The 19,053-nt window shown below is 31.5% G+C and overlaps 1 protein-coding gene across 6 annotated transcripts in view; it reads left to right on the top strand.

The window, feature by feature from the left end:
* HACE1 (HECT domain and ankyrin repeat containing E3 ubiquitin protein ligase 1) overlaps positions 1–18,767 on the top strand; it is a 78,762-nt gene extending 59,995 nt beyond the window's left edge. For 4 of the 6 annotated variants that reach the window (XM_036220387.1, XM_016126175.2, XM_016126179.2 and 1 more), the window contains 5 exons: positions 5,408–5,539; positions 10,890–10,988; positions 11,273–11,343; positions 14,775–14,888; positions 15,431–18,767. In XM_036220387.1, the coding sequence (XP_036076280.1) occupies positions 5,408–5,539; positions 10,890–10,988; positions 11,273–11,343; positions 14,775–14,888; positions 15,431–15,533 (519 nt within the window). In that variant the 3' untranslated portion in view covers positions 15,534–18,767. The remainder of the gene's footprint in view (positions 1–5,407; positions 5,540–10,889; positions 10,989–11,272; positions 11,344–14,774; positions 14,889–15,430) is intronic. The other 2 variants (XM_036220389.1, XM_016126178.2) reach the window with 1 other exon arrangement.
* The last annotated feature ends 286 nt before the right edge of the window (positions 18,768–19,053 follow it).

The following is a 19,053-nucleotide window of genomic DNA, read 5'->3' as shown; positions in this document are numbered from 1 at the left end:
TCTGGGCTTACAGGAAGGCACAGAGTTGATCAAACATGTGTTTGGGAAACCACAGATAAATCAGAGTTATCGATCTTAGCTTTGATTGCAGAGTGAGTTAGTGGGAAAAGATGAGGTAAGGGAGGTAGATGGGGCCAAATTCTGAAAGCCTTAGCATTCACAATTAGTAATTTGAAAATTATTCTGAAAGATGTGTGGACATTTGTAGATCCTATAGAAGGGAGTGACATGGTCAAATTTCTGTTTTATAAGAAAAACAAACTGTGAAGAATGGATTGAAATGGGACAATACTGGAGTCAGGACAACTGATAGGAGGTTGTGGCCTTTGTGGAGCGCGTATGAGGGATTTATAAGAAAGTGGCAGTGAGAATGGAGAAGATGAGATAACTTTCAAGGATATAGAATTTATAGAACTTGGTAATTAATTGTTTGGGAAGGTGAAAAAGACCTCAAGGATAACTGCCACTTATATGGATTGGCCCCCAGGATGACTATTGGTATTGCCATCTTCCTCTTCATCAGTCTCATTACTGTTAGTTCTATTTTCTAGTGATAATAATGACTACTACCTATTGAGTACTTTGTATATATTTTATGTATTTGAGATGTGTTCTTTGTGCATTTCTCATTTACTATAACAGCCATTTGAGATAGTTATTTCTATTTATTGAGTGTGGAAACAGCTTTAATATTAAAAGCATCTGACATTTATTAGGTGTTTATAATGTGTTAGGCACTGTTCAAAGTGCTTTATGTGTATTAACTTATACTTAAACAATCCAATGAAGTGTAGATATCCTTTTCTATAGGTCAGAAAACTAAGCATAAAGGGTTTAAGTAGCTTTCATCCAAATCACATGGTTATTTAATAAGTGTTGGAGCTAGAATTTGAATCCAGGCAGACTATAAATTTCAAGCCTGAGCTTGTAACTATGACACTATATTTCTTTAGAAGTTAAATAACTGTCTTAAGGGCTCAAAATTAGTAAGTGGTGGACCTTCAGTTTAAATCAAGGTCTGTATGACTGTGTAACTACTAGGCCTCTCATGTATTAAGTCAGTAAATAAGAACAAGGTAGCAAATGCAAATTTAGTTTGTTTTCCTCCACTTCATTTTTACATAGTTAATACCTTATATTTTTTTTATTTCTATTTGGTTTATTTTACACACAAACATATTTGATGCACACATAAGCACAAAATACAAGCTCTTATATATAGATTATTGACTTAAAGTGGATTCCTCATGTTTTATCTTCAGAAAAGTATACTATGAAAGGTTTTTTTTTATTACTCTGAAGATTTTTAAAACAGTTCAGAGCTGAGATTCTCCATATTGAGTGTATGTGTGCATTATATTGTGTTTTAAATTATCTTTAATATCTTCCTGTCAACAAGGAGAACATACTTTTCCTTGCCTTTTAGTCAGTATAGTTTAAAATTCAGAAAATCTATGAAATAGTAACCTGAAGAGTCACTGTTTTAAATGACTAATTTTTTTTTCAAGGAAGTCAAATAGGATTTTTACAGACTATTAATCTCTGTAACTAATTTATGACCTTAAAAATAAGAATATAATGGTAAAGAAAAAATTATTGAAAAACATTACATTGTAAGAATGTGCCTCTCCATTTTTTTGTATCTACTTCTTCCTACAAAAGAAACCTGGTATTCTTTTGAGTCCTAGGTGGAGAAATTTTCACTGAGAACACTTGCAAACCAGAGCAATAATAATCAAGGAAAGAAGGTTTTCTTATTAAAGTATTTATATTCAAACAGTGAATTGAATTATGCCAATAATAATGCCATTTAAACTTTTAATTGCTAAAAAAAATTACTTCCAGACAGTTTTACAAATGTGACCAAGTTTATCATTCTACTTATTATTTAAATATGATTAATTTATATATTTTCCTAGAAGTGGTGAAAAAGATTTTTAAGAATAAAAATAGTTTCAAAAAAATGTGTCAAGTTTCAACATCATCACCATTCCTCCTAAGAAGACATAGTGTAGGCCCAAAGCCTGAAAAGAAGTTAGAACTTTTAAGATTATTTCTGAGCGGTGTTATTGTCCATTGTACACATTCAGAAGACTAGGAGATTATTAAAATGTTTCTGTAACTGGACATGTAATTTAACTGGAACATAGTATCTGAAAATTGCATCTCCTTAATCTTAGTGTTATTTTTCCCTTTGCTGTGATTTTTTGCTTAGTTGTATCAGTTATAAGGCTCAGAGGTTGAGCTAGAAAAAAAGTTGCTAGGGTTTTTCATTGTTCTTATCTCCATGGATTTCTAAGTTGAAAACTTTCTTTATGTTAACACAAATACTAACTCAGATTCTTCTATATAGTTAATTATTCAATTTGTCTGTGGCATCTGGTATTATTTTATGCCCTCAAAGAATTTACAACAAAACTACGGTGCAAGTAAATATGCCATCTGTTGGGGATAAAAGATTCCGTCCCCCCGTCCCCCCGTCCAATTATATCATTTCTTTTAAAACCTTAGAACAAAGTGAGATTTTAAGTTCGGTTTATGTTTACTGTTTAATTGTGCAGCTCTTTATGCCATTATTTTATAGACTGATTGTTGTCTATGGGTCCACTGTTTCTTTAAGGCATGTAAGATATTTGGTGTAGTTATGCAAGGGCATAAAGTGTGGAAGTGAGTCATTTGGCTGCCTTTATAGGTAGTGGGAATGCGGCCAGTGTATTTCTATAGCACAATCTGAACAGTCAAAATGTTAGTGCGTACTAATAGTGAATGTTCATAGTAATTATTGTATCAAGAAAATGTTAATGTGTATTATTCTATTTGAGGACAGTGCTGTTTAAGGAAGGCAGAGCAACATTTTAAAAGCAGTTAGATATAGATATTTTCTGTTTTCTGTAGATTTTAACTGTTAAACACAGTTATCTTTCAGCTACTTGGAAGACTTACTACATTCAGGAAGATTCATGATGGCTAGGATTTTGTTATTGTACTGAGAAATAATTTAGACTGAGATATGTTCACATTAAATTAACAATATAAAGATTGGTACCTGAAGGGGCTGATTTTCATAAATTGACATCCAATAACTGTGGGTCAGAGTTACAGAAATAAATGTGTAAAATAATATTTGATGGAATATAAGGGATGTTTGAGGAGAGTTTAGTATACTCGTAAAAATTTATAAAAATAGAATGTATGAGGAAATAATAGGGATTGATAAAGAGAACGTGTATTCTTATATATGGAATGCAATGGCAAATTAAAATAGGTTAAGTGTACTTGAGCAATTCATAAATCTTTTATTTTCATGGTTTATAATTTATTAAGGTCTTGAGCAATGATTATTGACTAGAGCCTTAAGATTATAAAAGTAAAACCTCTTGGGAAAAAGCTGTTCTTGTTAAGGCAGGATAAGGTCTCACATAGCACCTTAAACATATAATTAATGAATAAGTGGAGGAGGAAAATTCTATGTTCAGTGAACAATTTTAATTACAGTAGATAGAAATTGGAAGATAATCATGTGCTAATGCTGAAATCACTGCTGGTTATCACTTAGTATGTTATTATATAGTATTTCTTGATTGGACCCTGAAAATTTAGTTTTATATTTCTGTTTGATTGTTTGGCACACATTTCTGTCTCCCTCTGTATGGCAATTACCTGTATGTAACTTGTAGTAACTGATTAATTCCTATATAGTGGAGAAAAACCTTTGGGTGGTAGGGAGTGGGATTTAGGGTAGGAATAGATTAAATAAATAGTGGAGATGGCAGCTTTCCCTGTACCAGACTATATAAGGAGCGATGTGCGGTTTGAGGAGAGCTGTGAAAAATTCACTATGCCACTTCTGTAGCTCTGAGATATGGAGAATTCATAGTTAGTAGTCATATATAATTTGCTGGCTCAGGGTCTATGTTTTTTTGGGGGGTGGGATGTGCTGGGGAACAGAGCATCAGATTAGTGCCAAAATAAATGAATGAATGAATGATCCTAAAACAGGCTTTCTGACCTTTGTGTTTAAAGCATTTGTTCCTGAGACTTGAGAACTATATACAACATTGCTTTTAACTTGGCAAAATTTCACTTAGATGTAATTTAAAATATAAAAATGATGATAATTGATATACATATATATATATATAGACATGATAATTCATTCTAGTCTGAGCCAATATACATTTTTTTATTACCAGTTAAATTTTAAGTGACAGTATTTTCTGTGATAATGGTAATGTATTTTAAAAAATAAAATGTGCGAAAATAGCTTACCTTAACTCAATCAAATCCGCTACACTTAAATAACTATTATAGCAAGTATGTATTAAATGAATTTGTTAAATGTATGTATTTATCACATATTTTTGAACACTTTCAAAGTGGCCACCACTGTTTGAGGAGCTGAGGATATATGCTAGTAAACCAGACAGAGCCCTGCCTGCAAAGAGAGTATATCCTAATGAACCATTTCAGTCAGAGACACCAGGAAACATAAAGACACTGAGACAAGCTTGTGTTTGGGAAATAGTGTGAGTGAACAAGGGGGAGAGTGGATGGAAATGAGATGAGAGAGGAAGGCAGAGGCCTAGGTCATTTAGAGCCTTATAGACTAGGGAAGTAATTTAGATTTTAAGTAACATGAGAAGTCATTATAGGGTTTTGGGCAGGAGAGCTATGTGATCTGAATTATATATAAAATTATATATAAAACATCTATATTTAAAAAAAAATTGGCATGAAGAAGAAACAGTACAGAGGCAAAATGGAAACAGAGACACCAGGTATTGCAGTAATCCAGGTGAAAGATGATGCCGGCTTTGGACCAGGGTGCTGAAAGTAGAGGTATTGAGACAAGGTCAGACTGGGAATAATTTTTGAAAGTAGATCTGATAGTACTCACCGTTACAGAGTGTGAAAGAAATCATGGGTGATTGCTTCCTAGGATTTCGGCCTGAACAATTCAGTGAATGGTAGGTACTGGTTTGCTGAATGTATAAATATTGGTGCCAAATTAATTATTTTTTAAAAGTTTTCATTCAAATATAGCTTACATACAATATTGTATTAGTTTCAGGTGTATACCATAGTTATTCAACATTTATATACCTACAGAAGTGATCACCATTATATGCCCAGCAATCATCTGACACCGTACAACATTATTACAATATTATAGACTTTTTTCCCTGTGTTGTACACCCCATCCCCATAACTTGTTTTATTCCTGGAAATTTTAACCTCTTATTCCTCCTCCTCTTTTTTCCCCTTTGTTTGATTTTTCAATTCCAGTTGACATTCAGTATTATAAATTAATTCTAAACCTTTCCCTTTTAAATTAGAGTGGTTGTATCAACATTATCTAAAGTATGTGGAATCAAAAAAAGTCACCACAAAAACTTTGTTTTTATAGGCGGAGTATGTCCAGCTTGTTACTGAACTTCGAATGACACGAGCCATTCAGCCTCAGATCAATGCTTTTTTACAGGGCTTTCATATGTTCATTCCACCTTCTCTCATACAACTTTTTGATGAATATGAATTGGTAAGGAAAACATCAGTTCTTTTGTTGTTACAGAACAGTAGAAAACTACAGTTGATGTAATTCAGAAATAATTTTGGAGTACTAGGATGAATGGAATAATGTATATTAAGAAATATGTTTAATGTTTATGTTTAGAGATTTATTATAAGATGTGTTATTGTCGTTTCTCTTAAGCTTAATCACAAGATTAGCAATTCCTTAATGTGAAATGGATTGCAGTGGCGATAAACAGGAATAGAATATTATTTCCAAAGTATACATGGGAGATATTGAAGGGCAGTCTTCCAAAAGCAACATCCATATTATTTCTGAACTTTTTTATTTGGCCATATGAAGTAAAGGATCCTGATTCTAACTTTTTGTACTTCTGAAAAGAAGAATTAAGAGAGTTTTTCTGTTGTATTTGTGTTACCTTCTGCAGCTTCTTATTTCAGCTTATATGTAATTTTATAATTTTCCATTTTAAACCTCTGTGGAATCCACTCTCTTTGCTAGTTTCTAGTCTTTATTGAATGTTTTGTTATGAGCCTTTAGTTTGCCTACTTTTTACTATTATTATCTAATGGGATTTCTAATTTTATATGATTTATGTCTGCATTTTCTCCTATTTCTTTTTTCTATTTTATTTTTTATAATAAATTATTTTCAAACTCTTTGACTTCCTAATAGAGTATAGGTATTTTCCTATTTTAAAAAGTATAACTCAGATTAATAACTTTAGATCAATGGAAAAGTATCCTTTGGTTTATATTCTGTCTCAGAGAATTAATTTTACCCTATACCTTTTATTTTAATATATAAATAAATACATTGGTGGGTACCTTCAATTTTACATATATGCCAATATTTTTAACTAATCACTCATATCTTATTAAAGTAGTGAACAAACTTTACTAATTAATTTAAGTCCCTTTTGACTCAGTTTCATTAAATCAGTTTTGAGTTTTTTGGGTTGTGTTTTTAGCTTTAAGATTAATAGTTTAGCATAAACCTGTCTAATTTTTGCATAATGATAAAAGTTATTTTTAGCATTTAAAAATGGAGGAATACTTATGAACTGTTAAACAGAGAATTACATTATTTCTGGTGTAAAAAACAAATGGCAACAAATAAATAATTGACAAAAACTTTGCCACATAATTTAAGTCCTAGGAAACTTTTTATAGAATTAGAATATACATGAGAAAAGCGCATACATCATAAATGTATAACAATGAATTTTCACAAGCTGAGTACATACGCATGAAAGATCAAGAAACTGAGAAACCCTAGCATTGCAGATGTTCCTCGCATGTCCTTCCACTCACTATCCCTGTCATGGGTGACCACTCTCCTGACTTCTGATATCATAGATTAGGTTGCCTGTTTTTTTAACTTAGTGTAAATGGAATAATCACCTAGAATATATTTGACTTCTTTAGCTCAGCTTTTTGTTTTTGAGAATCATTCCTGTTGTTGCATGCAGTTGTAATTTGATCATTTTCATTGCTGTGTAGTAATTCATTGTATCAGTGTACTTTTTTGTCTTTTCTATTCTTTAACATTTGAGTTGATTTTTTTTGTTTTTGTTTTCGTTTTTGTTTTTAGTTTCAGACTATTTGAAATTGTGCTGCTATAAACATTTGAGTATATATCTTTAGGAGAACATATGCATGCATTTCATTCTGTAGGTTATATACCTTGAGTAGAATTACTGGCATATAGGGTGTACATTTATTCCATTAGAGTAGATACTAGCAAATAGTTTTCTAAAGTTGTATGTCAATTTACACTCTGATCAACAAGTAAGAGAGTTCTGGGTATTCCTATTCCTCACAAACATTTGATATTTTCTGTCTTTTTCATTTTTACTATTCTGGTGGATCAGTTGTGGTATTTTGTTGTGGTTTTAATTTACATTTCCCTGGTGATTAATGAAGTTAAATGTTTTTTATGTGTTTATTAGCCATTTGTGTCCTCTGTCTTTGAACTGTTTAAGTAATATTTCCATTTTTCTGTTGTGTTTTATGGGTTTTTGTTACTGATTTTTAGGATTCTTTATTCTTTATAGGAGTCTTTATATATGTTATACTTTGGTGTCTTTTAGTGAATAAAAGTTTTTAATTTTAACACAGTTCAGTTTGTCACTTGTTTCTTCTTTTCTTTTTTTAAATGGATGAGGCTTTTTGTGTCCCGTTTAAGAAACTATTTTTATTCCAAGGTCATGACGGTATTTTTTTCTATTTTCCTCTAAAAGCTTTATTTTGCCTTTCACATTCAGGTCTGCTGCTAGAAGACGTTTAATTGTGGTTCTTATATTAGAAGTTAGGTCAGGATTGCAAGACTGTCTTAGACTCTGGCTTTACTAGGTTGAGCTGATTCAAATAGTGGGATTATGGAGCAGTGCTGTAGGGATGACCCTGATTTATGCAGTAATGATAGTTTTTTTAATCAAATACTTGGTATTTGCCAGGTGCTTTATGCATATTAACTTTTAAAATCTTCACAATGGACCTCTGAGGTAAGTAATTATTATTCCCATTTTATACATGAGGAACACTAGGCCAAAGAAGGTGTGGAACTTGCCTGTGTTCATAGAGTATGTGTTAGAGCCAGACTGCGAACCCTTCTTCTCTGACTGACCCAGAACTCAGATTCTCTTCATCAGTGTTGCCAAACTGCCTCTCAGTGGCATGTGTTCCAAGTGGGACTTGGTTTTAGAACCTTTTGTATGACTCTGTCTTTTATAGGAAAGAGCCATGCTACACTAGGATAAGAAATTTTTTTAAAAAAAAGTTGTCGTAAGCATCTAAGCTTAGATGTGCATCTGAGTTAGGGGATACAGGTTAGATTCTAGAGTTTTAGTGAGACGAGGGTATCTAGTAGTGTCAGTGTCCTAAACTGGAGGTGTATCATCCATTGTGGACAGAATGTAATCCTAAGTCAAGAGATGATTATTAGGTTTAAAAATGGTGGCCACATTGTTGTAACACATCTGTAATACTGCTACAGTTCAGGGGTTCCTACCAAATGTCTAAGGGACTATCCTTCCATACTGTGTTGCTTATGAATTTATCAATGGGGTTACCAGAATATTAAAACATTGAGTCCACGTGGCTGCTAATTATGGTGATGGTTATACACACTTGGATGACTCAGTTTCTGCCCATTAATGTGGGTTATATATGTTGTATTCAGTTTCAACAGATTCAGTTATTTTGTAATTTTTTTAAAAAATAAATTATTGATTAGGACTTAAAATCTTTTTGGTATATGTACTTTTTATTGTAGAATTCCCCTTCTATTTGTTTTCAGTCAGTTTAGTAACTTCTTTTTGCCCAAGTGTTAAATGAGATAATAAAGGTCTTTTATCCTCTTCATAAAAAGTTATAACATGATATTCATGAAATAGGTCAAATTTCTTGAGAGAATATAGTTTTAGTCATTTTTATTGATTATTTTCAGTGAACACATACTTAATGTTATTAAAAGCTTATCTTCAGCTTAGAAGGAAGAAGATTAAACTCATAGATTGTAAGAAACATGTAAAATTCATTCTCACTCCCTTTTGGCACATCCGTATCAGAGTCTGGCCACAAAACAGAATTTCCCCAGATGTTTCAAATAAAGAAGCTTTAACAAAAGGACTATTGCAGAAGTGTGGGCAGTGTTAGGAATAAAATTTGGTGAGGCATCCAGAGATAGTGGAAAGCCTTTATCACCCCTAGAATTGAAGAGACAGGTGGAAGAATTATTGTAAGGAGCCCTGTGATGAGCAGACATGGCTATGGAAAAGATGTGCTGATGCCGTGAGGGAGCCGAAAGTACTCTTACCTTCAGACTTTTGCCTGTTTACAGTAACAGGCCCAACCTGAAGCCAACAGGCCCATTCTGCTGGGATCAGCTTCCTAGGGCACAGAACAGTGCAAAAAAAGGTGGCGGTAAATGGACACTAACCAGAACACCTTCATCTAGTAAAAGATTTTATTGTATTATGGCAAGGAGAACTAAAACACTAGCAGTTCACAAACATTTTGGTCTTAGGACCACCTTAAAACAAAAGCCTTTTTGTTTATGTGAGTTATGTTAATTGATATTTGTTGTAGTTGAAATTAAAACAAATGTAAAATGTCTTATACATATAAAACATTACATATGAACATAAATAACATTTTAAAAATGAAAACTGCATTTTCCAGAATAAAACAAAAATAGTGGGTAGAGTGGTATTATACATTTTTGCAAGTTTCCTTAATGGCTCTGTTACTGGAAGACAACTGGGTTTTCATATCTGCTTCTGCACATTATCTGTTGTGATATTTTGGTAGAACTATATGGAGAAAGTCCAGCCTCAGATAAGTTAGAAAAGGGAGAACCTCGTAGGAACCCCCAAGAGTTCTCAGACATTGACTTAAGTTAACCTTCATTAATCTTCAGAGCACCCTCTATACTAGTCATTTATATAATATGAGTAGTTGCTGTGGGAAACGTGATTTGGAACCACATTAGATCTATGTTTCTGTAATAACAAACCTTGCAATTCTGGCTCGTTGGTGTTTAGTTGTGTGTAGGCTAAGTTATTGCCTCACGTGACTTAACACATCCAACTGTGAGAAATGGACTGATGCTGAGATGTGGACAAGCTCTTTTTCATGTTCTCTTTTTCTCTTGGAAAAATAGTAGTAAATATTTTTCCCAATATTAATTTCATTTTTAGTTGTGTGATGGCTATTTTGTTTGTTTGATGATGTTCCTGGAAAAAAGAAGGCTACTAAAAGTAATTAGGGAAATTACATTTTTTTCTCAACCAGAGGAAAGTTAACTTTAAAGGATCCGAATTATTCCAAAATAGAGTTATTCAAAGGGTTGATTCTTTTTAAAAAAATAATTATTGTATTACCTCCTTTCCCTAATGATTAGAGTTTCTCGATGATTTATTTATTTTTTGCTTAATCTGAGATTCAGATCTTTGTTGTCACTTTCATATTGAGAGTATGGTCTCTAGAATTTAATAACATTCATAAAATAAAACTAAACATAATGTTCATAAAATTCTTGCACATATAAACTGTTGTTGCACATGTGTTTATATATAAACATAAATTATTGTTTCTTATGTTTTAAATCGTATCAGTATAGAGATATCTCCAGTCTCACAGTATTTGAGATTATCAGTATCAAGGATTCTCTCCCGTGTACTACTTGCTATTGATGACATGCAGAAACTGTCACAAAAATAAATCAATTTTACATGGAATTAGTTTCTAATTAAGGCAGATTTACTATTTAAATGTAATAGTTTTTTTTTTTTTTTTTTTTTTTTTTTTTACCCTGGAGAAGATTAATGAAATATTTTTCTTCTTCCCCAAAGGAGCTACTGCTTTCTGGCATGCCAGAAATTGATGTGAGTGATTGGATAAAAAATACAGAATACACAAGTGGCTATGAAAGAGAAGATCCCGTTATTCAGGTAAAATTTCTCCAGAGCTTAGAATGAAGTTAAGTTTGCCATTTAATTTTGTAAGCTTTTCAGCACTATTGGATGAAAATCTACATTAATTAACAAAGTAAAGTTTTCTCCTAAATTCTTCTCACGGGAATTGCATATGAAGCTTTGTCTGAAATCACTTTTGATAAATGAGTTTCTTAGAATAAAATATGCTTTATGGATGCTGCATATTTCTATGGTATTAAGAAGTCTACAATTGCTCTGAAATAGGAGCTAAGTATTTTTTTTATTGTTGTTGTTGTTAGTGGTTCTGGGAAGTTGTGGAAAATATTACTCCAGAGGAGAGAGTTCTTCTCCTGCAGTTTGTTACTGGCAGGTAAGAAGTGTTTTTATGATAATGTGGCAAGAATTTATGTATGCCGTTTCTAATTGTTTAGTGATAAACAGCCAAAATGAATTGTCAGTTTCTTACCTCCCTTTATGCTTTTTTTTAATATTAAATAAGGATTTATTTAGGCATTTATAAAACACATATAGTTCTCAATAAATGTTTATTTAATGTATAAAAAAATAAGCTATGTTCCAAGCAGAACTATCCTATCAGCATATATGTTAATTTTATAATTTGGTAATCTTTTCAGTCTACGAATAAGTCAATGATAGTAGCCCAATTTTTAATATTTGTATGTTGCTGGACAGCACACACACACACACATACACACTCACACACACACTATACCCATACACAGCAATTTTTCTCTAGTTCTTACCAAAGTTTTAAATTCTCAAGATTCATGGCCAAAAAATAATTTGTGATACCACACTTTGAAAAGTTTACTTTTGCAACCAATTGAAAATCATAGATCAGAAAACTAGATGATTTAAAAACTTTTAAGTGATATTTTCAAAAGATGTAAAAAAAAGTTTGGTTTTCATTCTTGATAACTCAGAATTTTGTGTTCTTCTATTTATGAAAATACAGTTTGATTATTCCATTGTAAATGTACATAGTTCCATGAGGAAAGTTGCAACACAGAATATTAGAGGAATAAGAAAAACTACCTTTGCCAGCAGCAACTATTGTAAACTACTACAAACAATTTACTTCTCTCTATTTTTGCTTAAGTTAAAAATATAATTGTGAGTGTATACCTATATATGTATGATATACGTATGTAATTTAAAGTCCACTGTTGTCTTTTTTAAAAAATCTATATAACCATTATAGAAAATTTGGAAAATGGACAAGATAAAACAAAATGAAAATCCAATTAAGTAATTCTACTATACAGAGATAACACTATTAACATTTTGCTTTATTTTCATAGTCTTTTAACTATATATTATATAAATAGTTGGAGTCACACCATACATCTAATTTTAAAGGGTAAATAAAACATGAATATTCACAGATTATAGACTAAAGATGTGAAAAAAAACCTCGTTAAGTTTTGGGAGTTTGTTTGTTTTTTGTGTGTGTTTTTTTGGCTTCTTCGTTCCAAGAGTAGTTTAATAAAAATAATTAAAAATTATATTTTCTATATGGTAAAGTTAGAGATTTCAAATTAAAAATGTCACTTAATCTCAGTCACCGAAGATAATCACTGTTGCCATATTTGTTATTCTTCCATAATATTTTCACATATATAAATTTTTATTTTTTAAAAACATTGCTCCTGTTTTATAACTTTTGCATTTTGCAATATATCATTAAAAATTGTTCCATTTATAGATCTAATTTTTAAATGGCTGCCTATTCTTCAATTTATAAACTTCCTTTAATTGATACTGTCCTTTATTGCTAAATTTTCCTGTTTATGAATAATGCTGACCATGTAAGGAATTGTTGTATACTCGCAGGCCAATATCCTGTATTACTTATATAGGATAAATTCTTCAAAGAGAAATTTTAGATAAAAAAGTATATACATTTTTCTAACCTTGATAGATATTGCTAATTTACCCTTCAGAAAGATCATTATTCACATTAGCAGGGAGTGAGAGGGCCTGCTCATTTTATTCTATCAATATAAGATATAATTTTTTTTATTTTAATATAACTTATTTTTATATTTTTTGTGTGTTACGTGAATTGCCTGTCTTCATTTTTTGTGTATTATTCTGCTGCCATTTTCAAAAATTGAATTTTAGATGTTCTTAATATATTAGTGACATTAAATAGTTTTCTCAGTTTATCACTTGCCTTTTAACTTTATTAACTATTGAGATTTTCATATAATTTAAATTATAAATTTAATTTATACAATTTATAAAATAGAAGTTTTAAATTATGTTGCAAGATGATTATCAGTACTTTATATAATACATTTTATTTATATAGTACATTTTTTTTTGTAACTTTATAGGGTCTGTTTTTACATTTCAGTTTTAAACTGACTGGACTTTATTTCGGTTTATGTTCTGAGGTAGGGCTCTTTTGTTATTTTTCTAATGACACTAAAAGCCCAGGAAAAAAAAGAAAAATAGGTAATTTTCTTCTAAGAATTTTGTAGTTTTAGCTCTGAAGTTTAGGTCTTTGATTAATCTTGAGTTAATTTTTGTAAATGGTGTTGGGTAAGGGACCAACTTCATTTTTGTGTGTGCGTGTGGTTTTTCCAGTCTTTCTAGTTTATTGAAAGACTGTTTTTTCCCCATTGAATGTTCTTAGCACTCTTGTCAAAAATTGTTTTACCATATATGCTAGTGCTTATTTTTAGGTTCTCTATTCCGTTGGTTTATGTGATTGTCTTTATACCAGTGCCACACTATTTTGATTACTGTTACTTTGTAGTTTAAGTTTTGAGATCAGAAACTGAGACCTGTCTGACCATGTTGTTCTTTTTCAAGATTGTTTTGGTTATTCAGGTTTCAACAATTTTTTTAAATGAACTGAATTATGCTTCGTACTGTGAATAATATGTTAGAAAACAGTTTTAATATTAATTTACTGACTTTGACTTTGCATTTAATACATACACATTAAATGTTTGTCATCAACGTAATTTATCTAAAAAGCACTACAACATCTCATTTTAAAATCAACAAAATTTATGCCAGGATAAGTTTGTGTAATTATGATATACGTAGAAAGGCTAATTTAAAATAGTTTCTTTCAAATGTAAAAAACAGAGGTTTGGAAGTTGTAACTACATCCTCTATAGCCATATACCGAAGATTAAATTTTCTAGTGGTGTTATTATGTTAGGTGACATTTAAAAAAATACATCTGATATTATGAATCTCTGGAAAGAGAAATGTAAAGAATTTTCTAGTTTTTCCACTGTGAAAAACAAAAAAACACCTCTTTGACCCTTGGTATTTTTCACAATCAAGGAAATTATTTGGATTACATGTAAGAGCCTCTGTTGCCTTAATTAATCAAGCAAACATTCATTTATTCAGCAAATATTTAATGAATGTCTGCTGGCCACCATCACTTTGCTAACCTCAGGAATACAAGTACAGATATGTATTTGGACTCTCAAATCAGCCCTAGTTTATTAGGGAGGCACATGAAAGAAAATAATTGTACATGTAGTATGCCAAATGCAATAGTAAAGATAGGTGCTGTGGCTGATTGAAAGCAAAGTATGGCTTTTAGAAATAGGGAGGGGTGTCTCCATGGAAGCTTGTCCACTGGCCACAGAGCAGCTTTTAGCAATGAGTTAGAGTTTGGCAGATTCAGAATGTTACCATGTCAGTGATCTAGAGTTGAATATATTCTTAACGCTAACTTAGAATTTGAAGTAGATTTATCATAAAGATTTTCCTTTCATGATTACAACTTAGTAAGATATGAATTGTTAGTTCCAGGGTCCCACACGGTGGATTTGCTAATATCATGGGTGGAAGTGGATTGCAAAACTTTACAATTGCTGCTGTGCCGTATACGCCAAATCTTCTACCTACTTCAAGCACATGGTATGTTGTTTATTTAAATGCATTTTGAATTGTTTTGACTAATATTGAGTAATCAAAAGTTTAACTACTATATTGCTACACTGAGATGAAAACTTCAGCAGAGATTTCTATCAGCATTTTGGAATCACTGAAAAATAAGTAGCTGCATAGTTCCTTGCCTCTCTCTTTTTTGGTAGGGAATATACTGAAGAAACTACCTATAATTTAATTGAATATAATTCAGCTATCGCTAAAGTTAAACTGTCATAATATCACAGAGTTACACCATCATTTCAAACTAACTCGCCCTATTGCTTATTTATTTTTGGCTGAAACAAACTTATTTTCTTCCATTATATTTGCATGCTAAAGGAAACTGCAATGCAGCAGGGTTTTTTGTTTGTTTGTTACTTTTTAAATACTACTGCAGGGTTTTCCAATTTGAATGCAAATTTGAGAGGGTGGTTTTATGTTAATTTTGCTTAATGTTTTCACTGCTAGACAAACTAATTAGAAATTTCATAGATTTCTTTTTTAATGGTGTTGTATATATTTTTTTAAAGCATCAACATGCTCAAGTTACCTGAATACCCAAGTAAAGAAATACTAAAGGACAGACTTCTTGTGGCACTACATTGTGGCAGCTATGGTTACACAATGGCATAATAAAGTCTGGAAAATTCATCTGACTGCTGATGTACAATTCGGAATGGCAGAAGTAATTTAGGAAACTGTCAACAGAAAAGCATTCCTCAGTGCAGCCTATAGGCAGGGTTGATGTTTAAAATTCATAAAGGATCAGGTTTTCTCCCCCCACCCCGGGCCTGCCTTTTTTCCCTTTTATATTTTCTCAGTTTGTGATACAACTAGAAAAATACAAAATCACAGTAATCTTCATTTTAAAAAATGCTAACTGAAAGTAGTAGAAACTGCCCTTATTGATATTTCTTTAACCTTATACAAGATTGTGCTAAGGCAAAATCTTTTACATTCCACCTCTGCTGTGTAACTGTCTTGTTTAAAAGAATGTTTTCTCTTTATTTTCCTATATATTAAAATACATTAGGACATCCAGCCTGGTATATTCTGTTGCATGTAAAGTGCCATTTATATTTTGGAAAACTATCGTATAGACTGGATTAATTGAGATTGTATATAAAGCTACAAGTATGTATTTTCCCATATTGAATCTATATTGCAATGATGTTTTTTAGCTTTTTAATATTTTAATATATAATGTAAAGTTTAGATGATGTGACTAACAAGAATCTGATGAAATGACATCTAGTTTATGTATTAAAGCTTATACTGTATTGTATGAATTATTTACATCATTCAGTGGTCAGTTTTCCATATGTATTGTGGTCAAAGTTTTTCTTATGCCTTATTTTAATTTATATTTTAGGTAAAATTAAAATATAATATTTTACTATATCTCTCAAATAACTTTTGTTTTATCTGTGACTTCTGAAGACACAATTTAAAGAAGTAATCTGATGCGCAGATTACAATTTAAATATGTAATTTTTCTTAAATTCACTTTTTATGACTAAAATGTTGAGTTCCAGTGAAATATGCCTAATGCAGAATGTTGGTTTTTAAATTTTAGGGTGTCTAATCAATTTTTATTTTGAAAAGGCACACTTGAGAAGTTACTGCATATCTTTTAAGGGGAAGTAGGAACATACACATATTTAGAAATGCTAATGAAGGAATTTGTAATGTTTAGGACTTCGCATCCACAAACAAAAGCAGACTATCCAGTGGCATATCCGTGACTATGCATATCAATGCATATTATCTCATATGATCCGCTGGTATAGTTGTCATTGACAAATGTAGACAATGTATGTGTCATTATAGACAAATATGTATTGTGTATATACGTATGTAGACATATACATTGAAAGCTTTGCTAAGTTATAAAGCTTTTTTGATATGTTTTTAGTTCTCATTCGTTATATTTTTTAGATATTAAAACATCTCAATGGATTACATTAAAAACTAGGAATTTCTTAAAAATTACCATTAGCTCTAAAGTTAGGATTCATATGCTTTATAATACATGAAAATAATAAGTTTTTAAAGTTTGGTTTTTAAAACTTAATTGTAGAAGAGAGCGTGATCTTATGTATTTTCAGATAAGTAACTGACTTCTTTAATATTACATTTAATTTTAATGTTTATAAACATTAATTTCTGTTTATAATTTTACAGTACCTTGGTTTTGTCAGATTGGTCCCTTTGCACATATTTATGTAGATGAAATAATAAAACATTAAAAATATCATGGTATTTTATCCATGAATTTAAATAGATCTAGCAATTTCAGGGGCTATTCTTTTACATTATCCTTATTTTTTAAACCATAAGAATGTAGTTAATATAAAAAGATTTTATACATATTAAAAATACTATTTAATCTAGAGGCAGCAAGTCGTTTTAGTTTACTGTATTTCTACAATTTCTTCTGTAAGGAGATGGTTATGTTGAATGGAAGGTAGTATAGAAAGGCGATTAGAGATTCTCTTTCCCTTTGGGTAAAAGAAGAATACACTAATAGGAAAATGACTCAAGTCTTAAAACCTGTAGTAGTTCCATATAAAAAAGAAAACAAACACAGCATTCTAAGGAAATAAAAATATAAGTCAAGGGAACATTTTATAGAAACCTGATTAATGAAACATCTGGGCCAGAGTCAAGTTATTTGAATAGTTTCAGTGGATAGTGACCACGTAGTTAATAAAATCCATCTACTAGTTCATCCAAAAACTAAATGTGATCTAAGGAAATCCCAGTGTTAAAGCAATATGTTGAATATAGCCGATTGCCATGACAGTCTTTGTTGGATGTGGGATGATGGTGGGAGGCATGAAAGTTTTAAAGCATAGGTCACAAGTTGGAGGTCCAATAGATAATTCCCCCTGTTAGAAGAGATAATTGAGAAGATGTGACCTGAGAATTGGACCTGGGCAATCAGAGGTTTTTCACCTCCTCCTTGTCCTCGGAATGTATGTACTGCCCACCATTCCCACCGTGGGAGCCATTTTCAAGGACAGAGCCTTGGGAGAGCAACGTGTAAAGACTATCTGTAAAGTATATGTGACTGCACCCAGTTAAGACCTCTATATAAACTTTCAGGATTTGACAGGTGAGTGCGAAGATCTACTCATCTTGCAGCCTTCCAAGATAAGCTGGTAAGTTCCCTTGCTTGTTAAAACTGCCACTTACCAATCTGGAGTTGTCTGCCTCTTTCTTTGGTTTCTCCTTGTTCTCTGTGTACAGGGCCTGGTTTCATGTTTCACTCGGGAAGCTCCCGAGATTTTGTACTAATATTTCCACTCACACATGTGTTTTGTTAGTAATGTCAATTCTAAAATTTTAATGAGTTGTTAACGTTAAAAAAATCTGGAGATTTCATGCAGAAGTATAGATTTGGGGCTTCTGAGAGGTCAGACAATCCAATGACCTTGAGCACAGATTCCTAGAAGGCATTATTGGTAGGCTGGACTTGAGTAGAAGCTGCTGCTTCGGATGACTCAACATGCTCTCCAGTTTGCCATTTTCTTACCTAGTCTGTTCACTAATTTGTTACTTTTCTGGCCATTGACAGCATTGGAGTTTGCTTTAAAAAATCTTTGTTGATCATAAACGTTCCCCTGGAGTGTTAATTGGTACATATTTTTTGGAAGGCAGTTTGGCAATATCAGATTTTTAAAAAATGTACATATACTCCTTGACTCTACAATTCTACTTTCAAGAACTTAAGGATATACCTGTTCATGTACGTAAAAGTGTTTATACAAGAGTGTCGCTGAAGCCTTGTTTGTTACAGAGAAAAACTGGAAATAATTTCAATGTTTATCAGTAAGGGGTTACTAATAAATTGTGTTACATCTATATCCTAGACTATTAATTAATATCTATAAAGGATCTACACATACTGATATGTAAATGTTTCTAAGGTATGGGAAATGAAATAAGGTATAGAGAAGAGCAATTAGTGTGGAAATAAAATATACACAGGATTACATTAAAAAAAAATTTAGGAGCCAGAGACTATTGCTGTATCTGAGAAAGCATTGTAAAATGGGATCAGGGCTTCTATTATAAAACCATTTTTTCCTGCTTGTCTAAATCACAAACCTGTATTATTTTTTATATTAAAAGAAATATCCAGTATCTT

The sequence above is a fragment of the Rousettus aegyptiacus genome, unplaced genomic scaffold, assembly GCF_014176215.1.
Source record: "Rousettus aegyptiacus isolate mRouAeg1 unplaced genomic scaffold, mRouAeg1.p scaffold_m13_p_1, whole genome shotgun sequence".
Lineage (NCBI taxonomy): Eukaryota > Metazoa > Chordata > Mammalia > Chiroptera > Pteropodidae > Rousettus > Rousettus aegyptiacus.
Note: the sequence above shows the minus strand (reverse complement) of the source record. Positions and strands in the feature narration are given on the sequence as shown.